Genomic DNA, 21558 nt, shown 5'->3' on the forward strand with positions numbered 1-21558 from the left:
TCCTTTACAGCTGAAGTTTGAGTTTGTGAATCCTCTGCACAGATGCCCTGGTACCGATGAATCGTCTCTACCCGGGAACCGCAGTGCGTCTCCCGCTGCTCAACCCCTCCACCGCAGGCTGGCCTCACTGACTCAATCACCAAAGTACCTGCAGTCTTTACCACTACCATATTTTCTCAACTAAAAATTAAACACACTGTTGCCAAAATAGATTTGCTCTTGCTACACCCGGAGTGGAATGTAGGCTACCAAGATAAAAATTGATTTGTCCTGGCTACACCCCACTCCTGGTACCAAATTATGTAGCCCATGGAATTTGATTGCCACACAGGACACATTGACTTTCAGGGTTTTTGTAGAATTAATTTACTGTAGAACACATCGTTTTAGTTATTGTGACTCCTGTGAGTATAATATTTACTTTAACAGACTAGCTTGTATGCTCACAGTGCTCACAGTTGCACTTCACTTTCACTCTACGAATTATATAATAGATGAATAAACTAAATGCCAGAGAAATACGGTAGTGGTATGGATTGTAAACAGGAAATATAAAATAACATCTGTTACATACAAATTTCATCACTAACACAAACAAATCACTCTATATTCAAAACTTTAAATGACTGATTACACATTCAATTAGTATATTTCAGCAAACTTGAACTAAGCCAAGTGGACCTGTCACGTTAAAATTGTACCGGGGGCGAAAATTGTACCGGCCTACGTCATCGTTTGTTTACATCCTGACAACCTGCCCGGCAACAGACGACGCGATGCAGAAAACATGTTTCCAAACGACGAAATAACATAATACAGATAGCGGATCGCTATCTGTATTATGATAGATAGCGATAACACTTGTTTTTACTTTATATTTGTATTGTATTTAATTGTTTAATCGAAACAATAAAAACATTTGCCCGCGAAACGGGCGATCGCGTCAAATGACAAATGTTTTGCCCGCGAAACGGGCGATCTCGTCAAATGACGTAGGAGCAGTGGTGTAGTCTACGTGATACGCAGGTATACGCCGTATACCCACGGAACGCACCAGGATTTGCGTATACCCACTTAAAAATGTGCACGGATACGTATCAATCGTCTTGTGACAGATCTTTCACTTCTGTTTTTATTTTTCGCAAATACCGGTTGGGTATAACTGCAATAAAATACTTTAAGCAGGGGAAGTTATCTCCTACATTCACCATTCATAAAATTCCCCCTGCGCGCTCTGCCCTGTCTCTGTTACGAAGCGCGAAGCTGCCCCTGCATCTCTGCACGTTAGTTGCGGGCCGAGCCCCTCCTTCTCGCGTGTGTGTGCGTGCGCATGTGTGTGTCTAGTCCTCCCATATTAATGTGTAAACCACATAACAAGCAGTCAACAGAAGACAATGTTTTAATCCCACTTTATATCTCCTTGTTACTTTTAGATGAGAACCCCTGTCCAGCCTTTCAGACTGGGTGTCAGGCTAGGGAATTTAAAAACAGGCATCCTCTTTTAGAGTGAAGGGAAAAAAAAGTTAGGTAAATGTCAGCCAACATACAGTTGGTATACACAATTGAAATTCATAATGTTAATCACTATGCAAATGAGAGTATTGCTAATTCATGGTCATTTTTAAGGTGCAGTAATTTCACAATTTTACACAATTCAATTACTGTATAGTATGTTAGATATAACAACAGTAAGAGCTCAAATTAGAGCAATTGAAAGAGTGAAACATTAGTCTCCTGTCATCTCCTTCTCATGCACTGGTTAGCCATGGTTGTAAACAGTTCATTAAATTATTTTGAGTAGATTTTGTCCTTGTTTAGCATGTGCTATTGCTACTATAGATATACAAAGGACAACTTGTCATTTATGTGTTCTATTTGTTCATACTGTTATTAAAACTGATAAACCTACCCAACTTTCCATGATTGTTGATAATCGTTATACTCTTAAATCAGCGGGTTGTAGACCCCTGCGTTGGTGAGTGTGGTGCGACACCCCATAACGCCTCGTTTCCACATACGTATGTTTTTCGTGTCCGTGCTTCCGTAAATTTACGGAAGGAGTCGCAAGTGTTTTACGTACGGGCATGAATTTATTTACGGACAAAAGATGTTAGGAGAAATCAGCGGATTGCTTACTCCGGGAAGGAAATGAGTGCCCAAATGAAGGAGTTCAAGTACCTCGGGGTCTTGTTCGCGAGTGAGGGTACTATGGAGCGTGAGATTGGCCGGAGAATCGGAGCAGCGGGGGCGGTATTGCGTTCCTTTACTCCTTTACTTAGAAAGGAGTCAGCTGAGGTGGTTCGGGTATCTGGTAAGGATGCCCACTGGGCGCCTTCCTTGGGAGGTGTTTCAGGCACGTCCAGTGGGGAGGAGACCTCGGGGAAGACCCAGGACTAGTTGGAGAGATTATATCTCACCACTGGCCTGGGAACGCCTCGGGATCCCCCCGTCAGAGTTGGTCAATGTGGCCCGGGAAAGGGAAGTCTGGGGCCCCCTGCATGAGCTGCTCCCCCCGCGACCCGACCCCGGATAAGCGGATAGGAGACCGGTACTTTGGAACATGAGGATCGACATATACAGAGATAAAAACAAAACCAACAGGCTTGGAAAGAGATCGCTGAGGAGTTTGGCCTGCAAGGTACTTAGCCTACAAGTTTTGTGAAAAACATAAAAACTTTCATACGGTATCTCCGTAAAACGACGGCGAAAGTTAAATTTTTTGAACGTATATTACGGACATACCGTACAGAAATTTTACGGAGGGGAGGAGTCTCGGAGGAAAAACGGACATTACGGAGAATCACATAGGAATGAATGGACTTTCGGTCGGAGACGGTTGGATCGCATACGAGAATGTACGTATGTGGAAACGAGGCGTAAGTGCCACACACGTACACGTACCGGTGGGACGGGTTTGTACGAGGCTGGGAGGGTATCATCACAGTATACTCACTACAATAAAATAGACTACACCACTGCGTAGGAGGGTTCTTGAAACATAATACAGATAACGGATCGCTAGATAACATTTATATTTGTATTGTATTGAATTGTTTAATCGAATTTAGCTAGTAAACTGAGTGTTTTAAGCAGGTTTCATAGTCTAGAATGTTCAAGAACCTTCCTACGTGATTTGACGCGTCATTTGACGCGATCGCCCGTTTCGCGGGCAATTTTTTTTATTGTTTCGATTAAACAATTAAATACAATACAAATACAAAGTAAAAACAAGTGTTATCGCTATCTATCATAATACAGATAGCGATCCGCTATCTGTATTATGTTATTTCGTCGTTTGGAAACATGTTTTCTGCATCGCGTCGTCTGTTGCCGGGCAGGTTGTCAGGATGTAAACAAACGATGCAATTTTCGCCCCCGGTACAATTTTAACGTGACAGACCCTACCGTAGTTACCAGCTGACTTATTTCACCCGAGTCGTTAATGTCGACTCGGCTGAATTATCTCCAAAATATTAGATATTGTTAACCGACACTGTAGTTCAAAAACACACCGCTTGGTGCCACATCTCAATCCCACCGAACGCCCACGTTGGCGACTGACGCCCAAAATCCCCGGACATCCAATGCAAACACGGTCATCCACCACAAATACTCACTGGTATCGCCATATACGTGCTCTATACAGCAACAACCGGCAGCATATGTCAACAGGCCACTCCAACACAACGGGGCCAAACCACGTCTTCAAGGCCAAGACCAACGAGTTGTCCACAGGTAACGAAGTGGAAGAAGGGACCGCTCAAGCCCCCAGGAACAGTCAGTGTCAGTGCATACTTCCGCAATCCACCAGTGCTCAGCGGCCAACCCTGGTATTGCAACTGTTTAAGCGGGCTGTGGACGGGTCCCTCGAGAGTCCCTTATTAAGTAGATATCCCCGTTCACTCCAATACAAGTGGGGAACAGGAATGTGTATCAATCAAAGGCTCATAATTATTTTTATACCATGTACTAATAAAGTTTTCTATTTTCAAAACGACACCTCAAGCGTTTTGTTTTATTAATTATTTTTTTTGCAGGAGAAGGAGGGGTTTGCAGCTGAAAGGAGTCGTAGTGAAACAACTGTTGTTTCGACCCGGCATAATAATTGTTCAATAATATTTGTTGTCCAGATGAAAAGAGGGGTGTCATTTAAAGATCACATATAGAGATGCACACACATCATGACAATGTGATGATGTGGGGGGGTTATGAACTTATACGTCCATGGCCATGCGACTGCGTTCGCCCAGACCTCACGCTTATGATGCTACAATGCTAGATAACGAGAATATTTCTGCATCCGGCACGTCATGCACTAGGGCGTGGCTAGGCGCATAGACATATATAGAACAACATGTGTTCTATATATATCTATGGCTAGGCGCCCGTGATGCGGAAGGAAATCTCTCTTTGATGTTCCCCTGCGCCATTGAGCATTTTTCATAGGAATGAATGGGCGGCCATGTTTTAGTCGGCTGACCTTTGTCCATGACCAGCCTGCACCGAAAGCAGCGTCACACAGTAATACAAAATACTGCCCCCCTGTGACCAGACTGCCACACTACCCGTTGCAAGCCACCCGCAATCCCATTCCCATGTAACTGTTATATTCATAACGAAAACCACAAACAGACAGGTAAATCAAACATAATGGTTGAGAACTATACACAAGAAGTGGGAAATTAATCCTACATCTTTACCACCCGGTTACATATGCAGTCAAACATGCGAAGTAGGCGAAATGGGATTGGATATGAGGTCATATTTGTTTTGCTCCTTATTGTAAAAAGGCGTCTGCAAACCAAATCGAAAATGTGACTCACTATATGAGCAACCAAAGTCAGAATCTTTGGTGGAAATGCAATCGCCAGCGGCGAGTCGACAACAATGCATCCAAACGGGTCGTTTAGCACTGACAATGCAGATTAGGCTGTCTCTTTATCCACGATCAGTCGCTACGAGGGCTGGGGTCACTTGGCCTTTTGTCTCCTTTATCACGGGCCCTTTGAAGTTACGCTGATCTCAGTAAGAAAACAATATCGTTGGCCCTCCCCCCTGTCGACGCAGGAGGCCGTCCCCCCAATCACCGCCATACGGCGCCTATTTCCTCAGCTCGCTGTCGTCTCTGCCCACCGTCACGCACGCGCACACATACTCAGATTCGCTCGCACACGCGCATACATAACTACGGTATTGTGGAAGAGGAAAAATTGTTAATGTCAACACAAAAAATATTTATTTGGTCAAATGGAAAGTTTGCAAGATATTTGTGGCTCGATTAAAGTTGGTGTGACTGTTCATGTTCATTGTTTCATTGAATAGGGTGAAAGAAGAAAAATAGCAAATACAGACTCACGGACATAAACTTCTTCCACATTGAATAACTATCTTAAACCTGCACATTTGCATTTAAGCCATAACCTTTGCTCAAACTGAAATATTTAACCATGCACCTCTAACACTTTTATGCACCGACAACTTTTTTATTTCAGAGTCAATTTGGTTTGTGGACCAAAAGCAGAATACATTTTAAACAATGGTGATGGCTGGTTTTTAATTGTTGCAAAGTGCTTTTGAATTTCATAGCAAACTATTCACAACACATACATTTGTCACAAACCATATCTTATTTAAAACTATCTCTATGAATGTTATTGTGATGGGTAGACACAACTTTTTATTGTAGCAAGGGAGGCAGGAAAAGGCTGTCCTGACTGTCTCCAGGGCAGATATGCCCCGTCTTGGGATCACACTGAGGGCTTTATTGGCGTTCCCATTGTGTTTTGTCAGTTTCACAGGCCCGAAGCCAAACGTCTATTCGCCATGCTATGCATTGATCAAGATAAGTTTTTATTGCTGATGTATGAAACGACCAAAACAGCCAGTGCTTTTTGCCTGCTCACAAGGGTTGCCTCAAATTTACATAACATAAACACATCTTCCTTCAGGGGCCATAGACTCCCGTCGGTGAGCCAAAGCACATCAAAACAAGTAAGATCCATCCGTATGATATCTTCTTGGGAACCCACTTATATTAAGCGGATGCAAGTCCAGAGGAGGTAAACAACCCACTGAGCATGTGCAGTCACTTCTAAACGCTACACTTCTAAAAAAACACTGATGCCCTCCCACTGTATCAAGAAGGAAGACAGCGACAAGGAAATCATGGGATTAACGCCTACACGCATCTTCACAGGAGGTCACAGGGGGGTGGCGGTGAAAGAAGGGGGGCGGGGGGGGGGGGGGGGCTGGAAGAGGAGAAGGAGGAGAAGGCAAAGAGGGCGGTCATTGGAAGTTTCCCCGGACCCTTCGTAGCGTCTCCTGGATGCGGCGCACGTGCCGCTGGGCGGAGGGCTGCTGGAAGTTGGCGTCGTTGTCGGCGGCGAGGAGGTGCAGGTCGCAGCCACTGAGGTGTTGGATGCGGCGGCGCAGGTAGCCCTGCAGCTGGCGCTCGGGGCTGTAGGGGTACACCGACTCCTGGAAGGCCTGCACCTGGCTCACCACCCTGGCTATGCTCCTGGGGACCCAGGGGGGGGGGGGGGGGCACAGGGGAGAGGGGGCAGAGACATTATAGGGGTGAGTGTGTTGTGTGTGGGGGTATGAATGCGTGGTGTGTACGCCCTTTTGCCCTTTTCCTCCATGTGCCTTTGTGAGTGTTTTTATAAATGAATCATGTCGATTTTTGTTCGAATGCTCCCTGTTTGAGTGTGAGTGTGCGCAAGTGTAAGCACACTCACACTGTGTGTGCATGCGTGCGTGTGTTTGTGTTTGTGTGCTCTAAAGGTCACCCATGACCCAGGAGGCGATGACATCAAGAGGACACAGTGTGTTAAAGAACACACAAAGAGAACAGAAAGAGCAGAAGAATGAGGAAACCACGACAGACAAGGTGGAACCTCAAAGGCAAGGCCAGGACAAGACAAGTCAAGTCTAATATCTATACTGCACTAAACCCTCCATATTCTCCAGCGCTATGAGGACTGCGCCCCTCCTCTGCAGCAACAGCAGCGTATGCCCGCAGTATGCGCCCGGGCTTCAGAGACCCTGGGAAGGCAGTATCCTGTGCAGCCACCGGCTGCGTGGGCACACCTTTGCCCCTGCTCCACCCACTGACCCAAGCATCTGGCTACAAGCACGTGGCTCCCTGCCACTGGCCCTCAGGTCTCCTTTCCAATCAAGTATTCCATGAGCACCATCTGCTGCAGTGCCTGCCACCGCCATGGAAACCCAAATTCAACAGCTGTGTCATTACCGTCCAACCACCACTTGCCTTGACCCCCAGCAGCTGGTCGGCCATATTGGCCTGGTGCAAAAAACCAAGGAAGGGCACCAGTGGAAAGTGTCCTCGTCGAGACTTGGCCGACTTTGACAGGCGGTTGGGGGAATGGGGTGTGTGTGTGTGTGTGTGTGTGTGTGTGTGTGTGTGTGTGTGTGTGTGTGTGTGTGTGTGTGTGTGTGTGTGTGTGTGTGTGTGTGAGAGACAGCTTATTTGCAGTGGATTGATAAGGCTTGGATGCTTTGTCTGTTAAACAGGGGTACTGTTGAAACCAGCAGTGGACAGAAGCCTGGGCGGAGCCAAGATACAGGCTGGCTCTCCCTCAGTGAGGGTTAGAATGGTGGGAACGACCCTCCTGACCCTGGCACTGTCTCCTGTCCAACACATTGTCATATGCATTTTGCTGTGGTGATATATTAGTTATTAGCTTGTTTGATGCACCGTTTACACTTTTTATGTCTAGTGTGTTGAGAGTTTGACAGTGTGACGGTATTCTATGCTCTTTTTTTTTGTGGTTTTGTTGACTATTTATTTTGTAATTAAGCAGACACTTTAACCAAAAGGTGGCTAATTCAGATGCATTTCATTGAGGAACATTTAGGTGATAGCAATCTTGCTGAAAGGAGGCCCACCGGTTAGACTGGGGACATTAAGGTTCAAACGCTGTACCTTTGCGCTGGTAGTGGAACACCCTAGCCACAAGATTTCCTTTCCTGCTCCCAAAATGTTATTTTTAACCTTATCCAACTCAGCTATGTTTGCCCCCCCCGCTCTTAGCTCACCTGAGCTTGGTCCACTTGTAGGCTCCAGTGGCCAGGGTGAAGGCTCCTATCTCCAGCTGCTGCACGTGCATGGCCAGGATGCGGGCCGACGGCAGGGTCCCTCCCCTCCGAGCCTGCTCTCCCCCCATCAGACACAGGTCATCGCTCTTCAGGAACACCTGGCCAGGTAAAAGACGTTCATATACAGCACGCAAAAATGCTGAAGTCTGGAAGCGGCTATTCTGAAGGATCTGGGTCTGGGTTTAGGTTCATAAAGGCACCGTTGATCAAGGATATTGACAAGAAGCAGCACAGATTCTTTACCTTTACTAAACACAGGCTGACAAGGAAGGCAAGGAAGGGTTGTTTCACAGCTTCAGAGTGGTGGGAGTGTTTGCTATTTCTGTCTTTCATTGTGAAGGTGAGATGTTCAGATCCATAAACACACACAAAATGCTGCGGGTCATGGCGGAAACACTGCTGAGGTAGGGTTTTGCTGTGGTTTGTTTGGCACACATTCACAAACACACTCATGCACACACGCGCGCACGCAAAAAGACCCACACAAACACCCACACACACACAGACACAGGGAGACAAACAAACACACACACACACACACACACACACACACACACACACACACACACACACACACACACACACACACACACACACACACACACACACACACACAGGAAGACACAATGAAGCACACACACAGGCAAAGAAAAACAAAAAACACACACCATTTAGGAACCACAACAAACAAACAAGACACCCACAAACACTCACACATGCACAAAGATAAGATCCTTGGCAGTGCAACTGAAAACACACAAACAGGAAGTTGTCCATACAGACCTGCACGGCTCGCAGCTCCTCCATGACCTCACACACCTTGGAGGACAGATGTTTCCACGCCTGGCAGCAGGGGGAACAGGACACAGGCTCGGACTCGTATTTATTTAACATTATCGACTCATTAATTGGAAGATTGTGTTAGATTATGTTTTAATTTTAATTGCAATTTTTTTCTCTCCTTCACTCTCTACCACCTAATTGGAATACATCAACGCTAATGCGCATTCTCATTTTGCTAAAGTAATTAAATACCATACAGGTCCAAACGCAGCAGCTAGATGATAACATTCAGCTAGAGGGCTGGATGAATAATTACTTATTATCACACACTCACCAATCACGCGTGTGTGCGTTCATATCTACATGTGCTTGTTTCAGCTTATTAGCCGGGATCTTACTGGTAATTGCCTGACAATCACGTTCTCCAGGCCGGCGAGGACTTGCATGGCGGTGGCAAAGTCGCGCGACTCGTAGCAGTGTTTCCCGATCAGCAGGAACTTGGTCATCACGGCCGCCTGCGCCTGCACGCCACAGCACCAGACATGGCGGTCAGGACCACAATAACGCTTAAGGAATGCACAAAGGCCTGATATCCCCGGGGATAGGAGGCTGTGTGAGCTCACTAGCTGGCCATCTCATTATGGCCGCATGGGTGTGAGGACGTTGGCTCAACACAATGTTTTTGTTTCGGTAAATACTTAGGCTCTCCCCCATTCGGCTCATTCTTTAGATTGGAGTCTTGTCTGTCTATTGAAACATCTCTCACATCCCTGCATGGCGTCATTTCAGTGAGATATCTCCCCCATGACCCTGGCTCACTCACTCACTATGCACATTACTTACCATTCAGCCACTTACTCTAACAACATCTCTTATTCTATTCACATGGATTGTCTATCCCTTATTGTTTCAAAATGGGGCCATCCACTTTACAAGTCGTACACCTCCACATCTCAGTTTCCAATTCTGTAAATTGCTTAGATTGTATTTCACTCTGGCTGAATAAAGCAATTGCCAACAGTTGACAGTTGTAAGACTGCTAGGGTAATGTAGCAGAATTGACAGATCACTTAGAAATCCGTAGCGGCGCCAGACATCATAACACAGAAAGCGATGGAAATCACTCGTCCTTGGATATATTTGTCATTTTTATGGCCTAAAATACACACATCTATGAGTGTATGTGTTTTATACCTAAATGTGAATCAATAGAGAAACCGATTGGTAAGACATCAGTGGACAGTGAGTGACATTCTCTCTCAGCTCAGCGGTGCGGCGCTCTCTCCCTTGCACTCTCTCTCCCTTGCACTCTCTCTCCCTTGCACTCTCTCTCCCTTGCACTCTCTCTCCCTTGCACTCTCTCTCTCTCCCTTGCACTCTCTCTCTCTCCCTTGCACTCTCTCTCTCTCTCTCTCTCTCTCCCTTGCACTCTCTCTCTCTCCCTTGCACTCTCTCTCTCTCTCTCTCTCTCTCTCATGCACTCTTGCTTTCCGTCGGCTGTTTTGCTCAACTAACTAGGCTCTGCTGCGCGGCTTTGATTCAAACTTTGCATCAAAACCCAGACCCTCTCTCTCTCTCTCTCTCTCTCTCTCTCTCTCTCTCTCTCTCTCTCTCTCTCTCTCTCTCTCTCTCTCTCTCTCTCTCTCTCTCTCTCTCTCTCTCTCTCTCTCTCTCTCTCTCTCTCTCTCTCTCTCTCTCTCTCTCTCTCTCCCTCCCTCCCTCCCCCCCCCCCCCCCCCCCACAGCAGAATAGTTCTTATCTGCAGGATCATCTCTTACCTTGAAAGAGTCACTGCTAACTATTTCAGCAGCGATCCAGTCAGTGACACTGTCGGCATAAGCCAGCAACCTCTGGAGGAAGCCGTCTGACGGTGAGGTCTCCTCACCCGCAAATAGACTACTGCCCTCTGCTGGTGTGACAAGGCGACACACGTTCCTTTTGGGTAGGGAAAACGTTACAAAAATGAAATACTTACAAGTGTCCACGGATATTATACACTACCCTGTTCATTCCAGATGAGCAGGCCAATTTTGAGATAATGCATTTATAATCTTGATGTTTTTATTTTATTCAATTTTGTCTTTGATTAGGATGTGATAACCCATCAATTCAATGTCTCCTATCATTGGTCAAGTTTCCAGCTACTACAATCGGCATTACAGCCAATTGATGCAATAACAAGATTACATTAGACAGAATTATGAACCATTTTGTCATTACAAATTATGTGCTATGAATATAATATAGATAATAATGTTATTGAGGTTCTGCCCAGCAACTGATAATCTAAATCTACATCATATGCCAGAACATTAGCGATTCAAATGAGTGATGCACAGTTAATTAAATACTCAAAGGACTTTTAAGAAAAAACTTAAAGGAGATGAACAACAACCTACAATAATATATATATAATCAATATCGATCGGAAATGTCGATGTTTTGGCTGTGTGCTGTTCTTACTTGTTGGGACTCAAAGCATAATCCCTGACCCCTTTTGCTCTGGAGTTAAGGAAGTGAACCGGATGACAGCCAAGGAAAACCTCCTGCACAAAATAAAAAAAAAGTGCTTTGCTGTCACAAATGTGTTACCATGGAAGCCAGTATCAACCAAATCAGGAGATGCATAGATGCACGTCTCCCTCTGGTGGCCAATAGTGGGAATAACAACGTCCATGGGTAAATACATGTGTGTCTGTGTCTTGTGTGTGTGTGTGTGTGTGTGTGTGTGTGTGTGTGTGTGTGTGTGTGTGTGTGTGTGTGTGTGTGTGTGTGTGTGTGTGTGTGTGTGTGTGTGTGTGTGTGTGTGTGTGTGTGTGTGCAGGTGCGGCAGTAGCAGATATTCATGCACATCCAAACGTTCATTCAACAGTTGAATCCATGCCTACTGTACATTGCTCCCCAGATGTTTATCTTCACCCATAACAACGTGTTTACGACGTCAACGTTTCGATCCCACCCAGACTTTGGCGCCGAGCCGAATGAGACCTTAAGATTGTCCTGGTGTTTCCGCCCAGACGGCTCTACTCTGTACCTGCTGCAGCAGGGTGAGCTGCTGGGCTGTGCTCTGGGCGCTGCAGGGGCTCAAGCTGAAGGGCAGCTCCTGGCTCCGCGGGAAGCCAGAGGAGGGGTCGCTGCTGAGCAGGGACCCGTAGCTGGGCATGGGCAGGACGGCCGCGATGCAGAAGGCCTTCTCCTGGGGCTCCACCACCCTGGAGATCCTCCAGTGACAGTGCTGAAGAGGGACATACACAGGAAAACTGGGTCGAGACCGACTCTATGCAGGAGTACACACGTCAAATGTGAAACGACACTGTACACTCAGACCAGCGACATAACCGTACTTAAAGGGGAAATTTTTTGAAAACAACACTTTTCCTGGGATTTGGGGTGTTGTTTTGGGTCTCTGGGGCTCCCACACACATACAAGCTTTGAAAAAAGTCTATGCATGATTTTTTTGAGTGAGATATGCAAACGAGCAAGTCAGTTTCGGCACGCCCTCCTATATAGGAAGGGGGTACATTTGAATATTATCTCCCACTTCCCCAACCCCCTCCAATCAGAGCATTGCTAAGATTTTGTGGACCAGCATTTCAGAAGCAGGGATATGCCGGTGTAAGTACCATATTGGCTCGGCTACCAGATCGGCTCGGGGTCCGTCGTCTGCTGATTACGTCACACAATACGCTATCTACAGCAATAAGGTCTTTTATGGCTTAAATTAAAGAGCCTGTAATGATCTTTCTTTTTGAACATAGACCATTCCCAACCTATCTGTATGGATAGTTTTCTTCTAAAAACAAAACATCCCTCGGAATCATCTTGGCTGTTAAGATAAGCCGTCCGTGTTGCCAGATTGGGCACATTTTCAGCCTGATTTGGCTACTTTGAATCACGTTAGGCTGAAAAAACCGGGAATATGCCCAATCTGGCAACACAAACCGAAACTAGACAGACCTACTCGCGCTCACACATGTGCTCGCTGTGGTTGCTATGACGACAGCCAGAGCTACAGCACAAAACAGCCAATCACAACTGTCCCTTAGCAGCCAATCACAATGTAGCCTACGCCCATTCAAGCGTACAGCCAATGATATTGTGTAACGTAATCAGCAGACGACGGACCCCGAGCCGATCTGGTAGCCGAGCCAATATGGCACTTACACCGGCGGGGGGCGAGTTTATTTTTTGCAGGGTGGTAGCGGGAAGCTCGTGAATATTCATGAGGGAACTCATCCCTCATTGGCTGGGACTTGGCTCGCTGGGACTTTGTCAGAGGGCTTGTGAAAACAGAGGGCTTGTGAAAATCACGAACGCAAATAAATGAAACGTTGTTATAAATCAACACAAATCATTGTATCAATAGTGTGACACATATTATACAGTAGTTGTTTTTAGACGAGTTAGCATTACGAGCTAACGTTTGTTTTGGCACTTACAGAAAGGTAGCTATAGAGTTGCCGTGTAGGAGGTGGATTGATAGGTGAAAATCAATATTAAAATTCATTTAGCCCTACGCGAAAATATTCTATGGATAGGCCTACCGATTTTATGGCCCTTCTTTCTATAATGTAATTGGTTGTGGGGTGTGGCAGAACCACTATAAACAAATATCAGAAATCATACGGTTTGTTCTTATCCATCTACACCTAACCCCCAGCAGCTCCATCTCCTCAAAGTTGACATGGGTCTGGCAAATGTTGCAAGCTTTAATAAATCCTGCCATTATGCTCACTACTTCTAGAAACAGAACAGAATGGAATCTTAATGGAAATATCAAGACATGGATGGACAACAATTAGAAAAAAACAACTTGGAAACAATCACCAGCTGCCGAAAGCACTGCGATGCGCTATACATAACGTTATAAAATATAATAAATAAAAAAATGATTTACTACAGTAGCCCAGGCTGTGACACATAACAGTTTCACAGGGGCTTTTAGACGAGTGAGCTAACGTTTGTACTTACAGAAAGGTAGCTATAGAGTTGCCGTATAGTAGGTGGGTATCATGTGTCACATTATTGCTAAAATGATTCGTGTTAATTTATAACAACGTTCAATTCATTTGCCGATGCGCTATACATAACGTTATAAAATATAATAAATACAAAAAGGATTTACTACAGTAGCCCCCGTGACACATAACAGTTTCACAGGGGCTTTTAGACGAGTGAGCTAACGTTTGTACTTACAGAAAGGTAGCTATAGAGTTGCCGTGTAGTAGGTGGGTATCATGTGTCACATTATTCGTGTTGATTTATAACAACGTTTAATTCATTTGCGTTCGTGATTTTCACACAAGCCCTCTGACAAAGTTATACATAACGTTATAAAATATAATAAATACAAAAAGGATTTACTACAGTAGCCCCCGTGACACATAACAGTTTCACAGGGGCTTTTAGACGAGTGAGCTAACGTTTGTACTTACAGAAAGGTAGCTATAGAGTTGCCGTGTAGTAGGTGGGTATCATGTGTCACATTATTCGTGTTGATTTATAACAACGTTTAATTCATTTGCGTTCGTGATTTTCACACAAGCCCTCTGACAAAGTTCCAGCGAGCCAAGTCCCAGCCAACAAGTCCCAGCCAATCAGGGATCAGTTCCCTCATGAATATTCACGAGCTTCCCGCTACCACCCTGCAAAAAAAAAATTCGCCGGCGGGGGGAGCTCGGCAGCTCAGCTCCGGGAGTACAATCCCTTCCTCCTCCATGTCGCGGTACAATATGGACTTCAGAGAGTCAAGGCCAAAGTTCCTTGCCCCCAATTCTTCTCAATCATGGCAGAGATAACACCCACTACGAGTCTTTACTTGTTGTGGAAGTACCAGAGACGTCAGACGCAGTCTTTATGAATCACAATAACATCCGAGGCGCACATAGCTTTTGGCCGTGATATAAAATATAATATTATATAAATACCTATAAATTATATATTAGTATTATTTTATGATATTATATTAGATAGATATAGAGCTCCAGCAGTCCGCAAACGGCAACAATCACTTCTCCTTCATGCTGTGGTTCACTCTGACAGCTCATTGGTCAATGGGCAGCAGCTCATTTGCATTAAAGCTAGAGACACCAGAAACAGCGCATTCTGAAGGGACTGAAACAGAGGTAGTTGAGATTTTCCTTCCTAAAAGCTATTTCCAACAAAAAGCTTCAAAAACATGTTTTCCGGAACACATATACTATGTTTACTTGTTGGGAAACACCATAATATGTCTCCTTGAAATAAATGTTAAGAAACAACCAACTCAGTGCCTGAGATTTCCGCTGCCACTATTTTTAGCAAGATATATATTGTTTCTATTTCTTCTGACAAATGTACATATTGTTTGATGCTTTGGATAAAAGCGTCTGCTAAATGCACTAATTGTAAATGTAAGAGATTGCAATAAAACATGTCTCATCATCGGAGATGGTGCTGTTTCTGATGTTTGATGCTCGGTCACACTTGAAATGGTTAAATATTAAAAGAGAGTCACGTAATGAAGTAGAGCAGTTAACTTTGTTTTTCAAGCATGTGTTTACCGAATATGTAGATATATGTCATGTGTATGTCCATTTTGAATGTTATGAAGGTAAGTTGCTGCTAGTAGGGAACATGGTTTGAAACAAAGATATGTTTAAGTTTCCACCAAGAAATAAAACTGACCCTTTTCTCTGCATCCTCAAATGATGAGTGCATCGAGAACGAGTCATTATCTTGGTCAAGGCTGATTGGACTATCACTTCCTTGGCTCCGCCGCTTCCTTGGGGGGCTGTGGAGGGTAGCCAATAAGGTCTCCCCTCTGCTGTCCACAGGAACCACCTTGTGGAGTCACAACGATTAGGCTGTGTGAGTGGAGGTGAAACATATTCCAAACAAACGTCCCCAAACTAGGCCTTCCATCACAATGAATTGATGTACATTCAAAGATATTTTAAAGCCCGTACCTTCTGATTAAGAATGAGCTTAACAATCACCTCAGCATTGAGGAAGTTCTCCAGTGTTGTCAGAATGCTAGAGCAGGGGGTCCAGTCCACCAGTTTGCAGTCTATGAGCCAGGCCTCCAACAGGTCCAGGGTCCGGTGGAGGACCTTCATGTGGCTCCCTGATATGTCTGGGCCTCTTCGGACACAGAGAGATACAGGAAATGAATGAATCAGCATCTAGCAGAATTTGTTTTTCCTTCATTAACTTAAAGGGATGGATAGGCTCTATATTAACTGCTTTTAGAGGAACTGAAGGAATAGCCTCTGAAAAAGTAATGTATTATCTATTTTAAATTTTCAACACTGCCAGATATTTGATGAGGTTCAAGGAGTTCAGCCACATGATGAATACAAAACGAGATAGGAAATCGTTTGCCCTTTTACATTGGATATTTACGCTGCTGTAATAGACACACCTGTTTTTTTATCAGCAGTAACAGGCAGTGAATCCATTTCCCCGTGATATTCGTTGTACCTTATGCCTCTCATGAATGTTGTTTCAAGAGGACACATGTATGCCAATGCCCAGCTCCAAAAGTAAATGAGTGTATTTAATAACCAAACAAATCCATATTTCAATATATACAAGTTGCTGGCCTTTTGCAGGGGCAGTAGCATTGGAAGAGGGTGGCTGTAGTTGATTAAGTATTGATTAGGCGGTAGCTTCATCAGTACCTCGCGGCGGCGATGAAGCGGTCCATGAGGAACCGGAGGAGCTGCTCGCTGGTGCAGAAGTAGCGGTAGGTGTAGAGGAGCTGCTGGATGTAGCCGTCCAGGGCCGCGTCTCTGCAAGCAACAAGCCAGTCAGGCGGAACCCAAATAAGCCACGTTTCACCATTTAACCATGTTCTACTGTAAGAAACCCTGGGGCTTGCAACGAATGCTGCAGCAAACAGCAGAGTAAAACATGGATGCAATTTGCTATGTCTAAAATATTGAAACATACCGATATAATAAAAATAATAATAATAATAAATTAGATTTATATAGCACCTTTCATAGTACCCAAGGTCGCTTAACTAAAAGGGGAGGGGGAAAAAAAGGGGGGGGGGGGGGGGGTAGGTGGCAAAGGACTTGTTGAAAATGAATGTTTTCTGGTGCTTTTTGAACTAGGGCAGGGATGGGGCAGGGATGGGGCAGAGTGGATGTGGAGTGGTAGGATTTTCCAGAGTGTGGGAGCGTTGGCAGAGAGTGCCCTGGCTGTCCCCAAAGGTCTGCAATCTGGTTCGGGGGATTGCCAGCAGGTCCTTGTCAGAGGACGGCAGGGAGCGTGACTGAGTGTAGGGGTGGAGGAGATCTGTGAGGTATTGGGCAGAGAGTCCATGGAGAGATTGGTAGGAGAGCAGGAGGATTTTGTAGGTGATGCGTGACTTGACCGGTAACCAGCTGTAACTATAGCTGCTCATAGATGAGATACTGATAAAATCACTATTACTTCTATTAATAAAACTCATAATAATGATATAAATGACCGTTTGTGACACTCTGGTCCCAGAGGGTTGGACCACGATGTTAACTCAGGATATGTCGTCCATGTGGGGGATGGTGGCGGTCAGTACCGAGCATAGAGGTGGGCCATGAGCCCCTTGGGGGAGCCGGCCTGCAGAGTGCTCCGGCCCCGGCCCGTCTGCGGCCCGAAGCTGAGGACCGCCGGGTCGCCGGGGTCAGGCCGCTCCGAGGCGCCGAGGTGGTGGTCAGCCAGCGCTGGCAGCAGAGCCACCTCCAGGCCCCACTGGTCCACCTGCAGCACCTGCAGGAGGAAGGACAACAACACGGAGGTGAGGATGATGATAATGATGTTGACGATGATGGTGTTGAAGGTGACGATGATGATGGGGATGGGGATGGTGATGGTGATGATGATGATGATGATGATGATGATGATGATGATGATGATGACGACGATGATGATGATGATGATGATAATGATGTTGACGATGATGGTGTTGAAGGTGACGATGATGATGGGGATGGGGATGGTGATGATGATGATGATGATGATGACGATGATGATGATGATGATGATGATGGTGTGATGATTTTGAAGGTGGTGATGATTATGATGATGATGATGATGATGATGATGATGATGACGATGATGATGATGATGATGATGATGATGGTGTGATGATTTTGAAGGTGGTGATGATTATGGTGATGATCGTGGTGATGATGATGATGATGATGATGATGATGATGATGATGATGATGATGATGATGACAATGATGATGTGGTGATTATTATTATCACTTTGATAACCACAAGTTGTCATACCATAGAAAATAGAAAAGGAAAATACTGACAGTATAATAGAAACAAAAAGCTGATGGTATTTGGAGTAAGTACCTTTAGATATTTCTTCACAGAATATAGGAACTCCACTTTGGATCTGAGTTCTTCAAGCTGGGTGCTCACCCTACCCAGCATCAGTTTGGACTCCGAACCTTTAACAGGTGAGAACATATCAGTCATTCTGTCCTTCCAGATATACATCTCTTGTTTGCTCCTACCGTGAAAGTACCTTGAAAATAAACGCTAAAAAAAGAAATAGTGAGTACCTTTCTTTTTCCGGTCTTGTTGCAGGAGCTTCTGGTAGAAGTTCCTGGTTTTCTTCAGATGTCTATTCTCAATGACCAACTGCTGCTGCAGCTCCTGTAACACCCCCACCACAGGACAGGTTATACTGGCCTTAAAACCAGCTCCTTTATAGGTTAACACCACCACAGGCAGGCCCGCCGCTCCCTATACGCAGAGTGCGTAGGGCACCGCCTACCTGGGGGGGGCACCAAAAATTAAGGTTTAAAAAAAAAATAAAAAAAATAAATAAAATTACATATTGAATTATAACAATATATTAATTAGTGATGAAGAGGCCCACCGTTGTGTTTTTTCTTAATTGTGTAACCTATCACCCAGGGCCGGTGCCCCTACTGGCTTCAAGACCAGCTCCTCTATAGAGTAACACCACCACTACAGGTAAGGTCATACTGGCCTTAAGACTCCTGTATAGAGTAACACCAACACAGGTAAGGTCATACTGGCCTTAAGACTCCTGTATAGAGTAACACCAACACAGGTAAGGTCATACTGGCCTTAAGACTCCTGTATAGAGTACCACCAACACAGGTAAGGTCATACTGGCCTTAAGACTCCTGTATAGAGTAACACCAACACAGGTAAGCTCATACTGGCCTTAAGACTCCTGCATAGAGTAACACCAACACAGGTAAGGTCATACTGGCCTTAAGACTCCTGTATAGAGTAACACCAACACAGGTAAGCTCATACTGGCCTTAAGACTCCTGTATAGAGTAACACCAACACAGGTAAGGTCATACTGGCCTTAAGACTCCTGCATAGAGTAACACCAACACAGGTAAGGTCATACTGGCGTTCAGACCAACTGTAGCAACAGCCTGAAACAAGCTAACTGCTCCTGCTAATCCTGCTTTACTAAGACCCGATCAAACAATATAGTTCATCGGATACAGAGGCATTGTGCTCAGGGTTATTTTCCCACTGGCCGCTGGATAAGTGGTGGGAAAGAGCCCATCACCGCCTTTAGCAGTGTGCTTCAAAGCACTTACGCACAGGAAGAGTTCATTAGTATTCTTTTGCGAATGGTAATAACCTCTCCTGCCGGCGGGGTTAATTCAACGTATTAATATTCTGGGAAATAATGCAGCAATTACCCTGCAAAGTAAAGTAAGTTTCCCCTCAATCTTCCTATTTAGCCCGTAGCGTGATAGTTGACCTACTTTTAAAAGAGATACATATATAATGTATATAACGGTTAAATCTAGATATAAATGGAAGGCAAAGGGCAGAGTAGAAGATTAATATTCAAATGAATTGGCTTGTCTGACATTGACCAACTTAACACTGCCAATTTCAACCAGTGGTTTCAGTCGACTTTATATTTGTGCATTTATGAACACGTGGACATTTTAAATATCTTTATGGAATTTCGAATAAATGGCAGAAGCCAAGATGTGATATTTAAGTTCCTTATGTGAATTCGAGTCATAACCTCCATCATCCATCAGTAAAATTTGATATTCAAATGTGACTAAATGTGAGTGAAAAATTAAATTACTTTCTACATCCCACACTTTTTTACATCCAGGTCAATGCTAGGAATGCTGAGAATACATTTTAGCTGAGATTGATATTGATGGGTTTTGCAGGCTTACATGTAATGCACTTTAAAGCCCAGCTAAAGCCAGTCCACCCAACCCCACAGCAGACCGATAAGGTCAGTGATGACTAATCCTCCCTCCTCCTCCCCCGCTCCCTCTCTCCTGCTATCCGCCGTGTGCAGATTCACCTACCTGCGCTTTCACGTCCAGACACGCCGACCCCGAGTGCTGTCCCAGGCTCTGGGCGTAGCGCACCACCTCCGTGCCGAAGTAGTCCTCCCCGTAGTACGCCAGCGCCCAGGACGGGCCGGCCCCGGGGCCGTGGTCCGGGGCCGGCCCCGTGTCCCAGCCTCCGCCCGGAGACGGGCGCCGCTCGGCAGAGGAGCCCAGAGAGCCGCCGTCGTCCTCCATGTCGTCTGGGCAGCCGGGACTGCTGCTCAGCTCCTCGCCACTTCCCCCGTTGCCGCTGCCCCCGCCGCCCCCGCCGCCCCCGCTGCCCCCGCCGCCCCCGCCGCCCTGGCTGCCCCCGCCGCCCCCGCCGCCCCCGCCGCCCCCGCCGCCCTGGCTGCCCCCGCCGCCCTGGCTGCCCCCGCCGCCCTGGCTGCCCCCGCCGCCCCCGCCGCCCCCGTGCCGCCCCGAGGGAGAGCGGTCTTCAGAGGCAGGGCTTTCATGGCCGCCCCCCGCCGAACGCTCCTCTCCCGGGGTGACCTCCATCTCCTCGGGGAGCCCGCCCCCGGCGCCCACCTCTGGACCGGTGGAGGGGAGAGAGGGGAGAGAGGGGAGGTTGGGGAGAGAGGAGAGAAAGGGGGAGGAGGGGAGAGAGGGGAGGAGGGGAGAGAGGGGAGAAAGGGGGAGGAGGGGAGAGAGGGGAGAGAGGGGAGGAGGGGAGAGAGGGGAGAAAGGGGGAGGAGGGGAGAGAGGGGAGAGAGGGGAGGAGGGGAGAGAGGAGAGAAAGGGGGATGAGGGGAGAGAGGGGAGAGAGGAGAGAGGGGGAGAGAGGGGAGAGAGGGGGAGGAGGGGAGAGAGGAGAGAAAGGGGGAGGAGGGGAGAGAGGGGAGAGAGGGGAGAGAGGGGTGAGAGGGGAGGATGGGGAGAGAGGGGAGAGAGGGGAGAGAAGGGGAGAAGGCAGAATGGGGATAGAGGGGAGAGGGGGGAGAGGGGAGGTTAGGGAGAGAGGGGAGAAAGGGGAGGATGGGGAGGAGGGGAGGGGAGAAAGAACAGCAATATATAGAGAAAATGAAAATATTCTGATGGGGGTTAAGTTAAGGAGGAAGGTATGCAGCCTTGATGGTGAAGGATAAACAAATTGGGGAAAAATAAGGCCCTAAGAATGTACTTACTGTTTGAAAATGTGATAAAAGAGAGATATTTATTACTTTCTACATTACACACTTATATTTTGCACCATGGTGAATGCTAAGAATGTTGAAAATACATTCTTAGTTGAAAATGAAATTGATGGGGATGCTATTTTACATATATAACACCCTGCTGTTTTGAAGGTACAACACCTCTACCAGTAGGTGTTGT

At 46.1% G+C, this 21558-nt stretch overlaps 1 protein-coding gene across 1 annotated transcript in view; it reads right to left on the reverse strand.

The window, feature by feature from the left end:
* Window positions 1–5456: 5456 nt before the first annotated feature.
* LOC132473749 (kinase non-catalytic C-lobe domain-containing protein 1) overlaps window positions 5457–21558 on the reverse strand; it is a 29057-nt gene continuing 12955 nt past the window's right edge. Inside the window, exons 16-29 of the mRNA XM_060074001.1 lie at window positions 20221–20774; window positions 18448–18541; window positions 18236–18333; window positions 17448–17638; window positions 16564–16674; window positions 15880–16024; window positions 15569–15724; window positions 11936–12136; window positions 11365–11447; window positions 10680–10836; window positions 9300–9422; window positions 8902–8961; window positions 8059–8216; window positions 5457–6517 (exon numbers count right to left, since the gene is read on the reverse strand). Of these exons, the coding sequence (XP_059929984.1) occupies window positions 6286–6517; window positions 8059–8216; window positions 8902–8961; window positions 9300–9422; window positions 10680–10836; window positions 11365–11447; window positions 11936–12136; window positions 15569–15724; window positions 15880–16024; window positions 16564–16674; window positions 17448–17638; window positions 18236–18333; window positions 18448–18541; window positions 20221–20774 (2363 nt within the window). The 3' untranslated portion in view covers window positions 5457–6285. The remainder of the gene's footprint in view (window positions 6518–8058; window positions 8217–8901; window positions 8962–9299; window positions 9423–10679; window positions 10837–11364; window positions 11448–11935; window positions 12137–15568; window positions 15725–15879; window positions 16025–16563; window positions 16675–17447; window positions 17639–18235; window positions 18334–18447; window positions 18542–20220; window positions 20775–21558) is intronic.

This window comes from Gadus macrocephalus, chromosome 15, assembly GCF_031168955.1.
Source record: "Gadus macrocephalus chromosome 15, ASM3116895v1".
In the NCBI taxonomy this organism is placed as follows: Eukaryota; Metazoa; Chordata; class Actinopteri; order Gadiformes; family Gadidae; genus Gadus; species Gadus macrocephalus.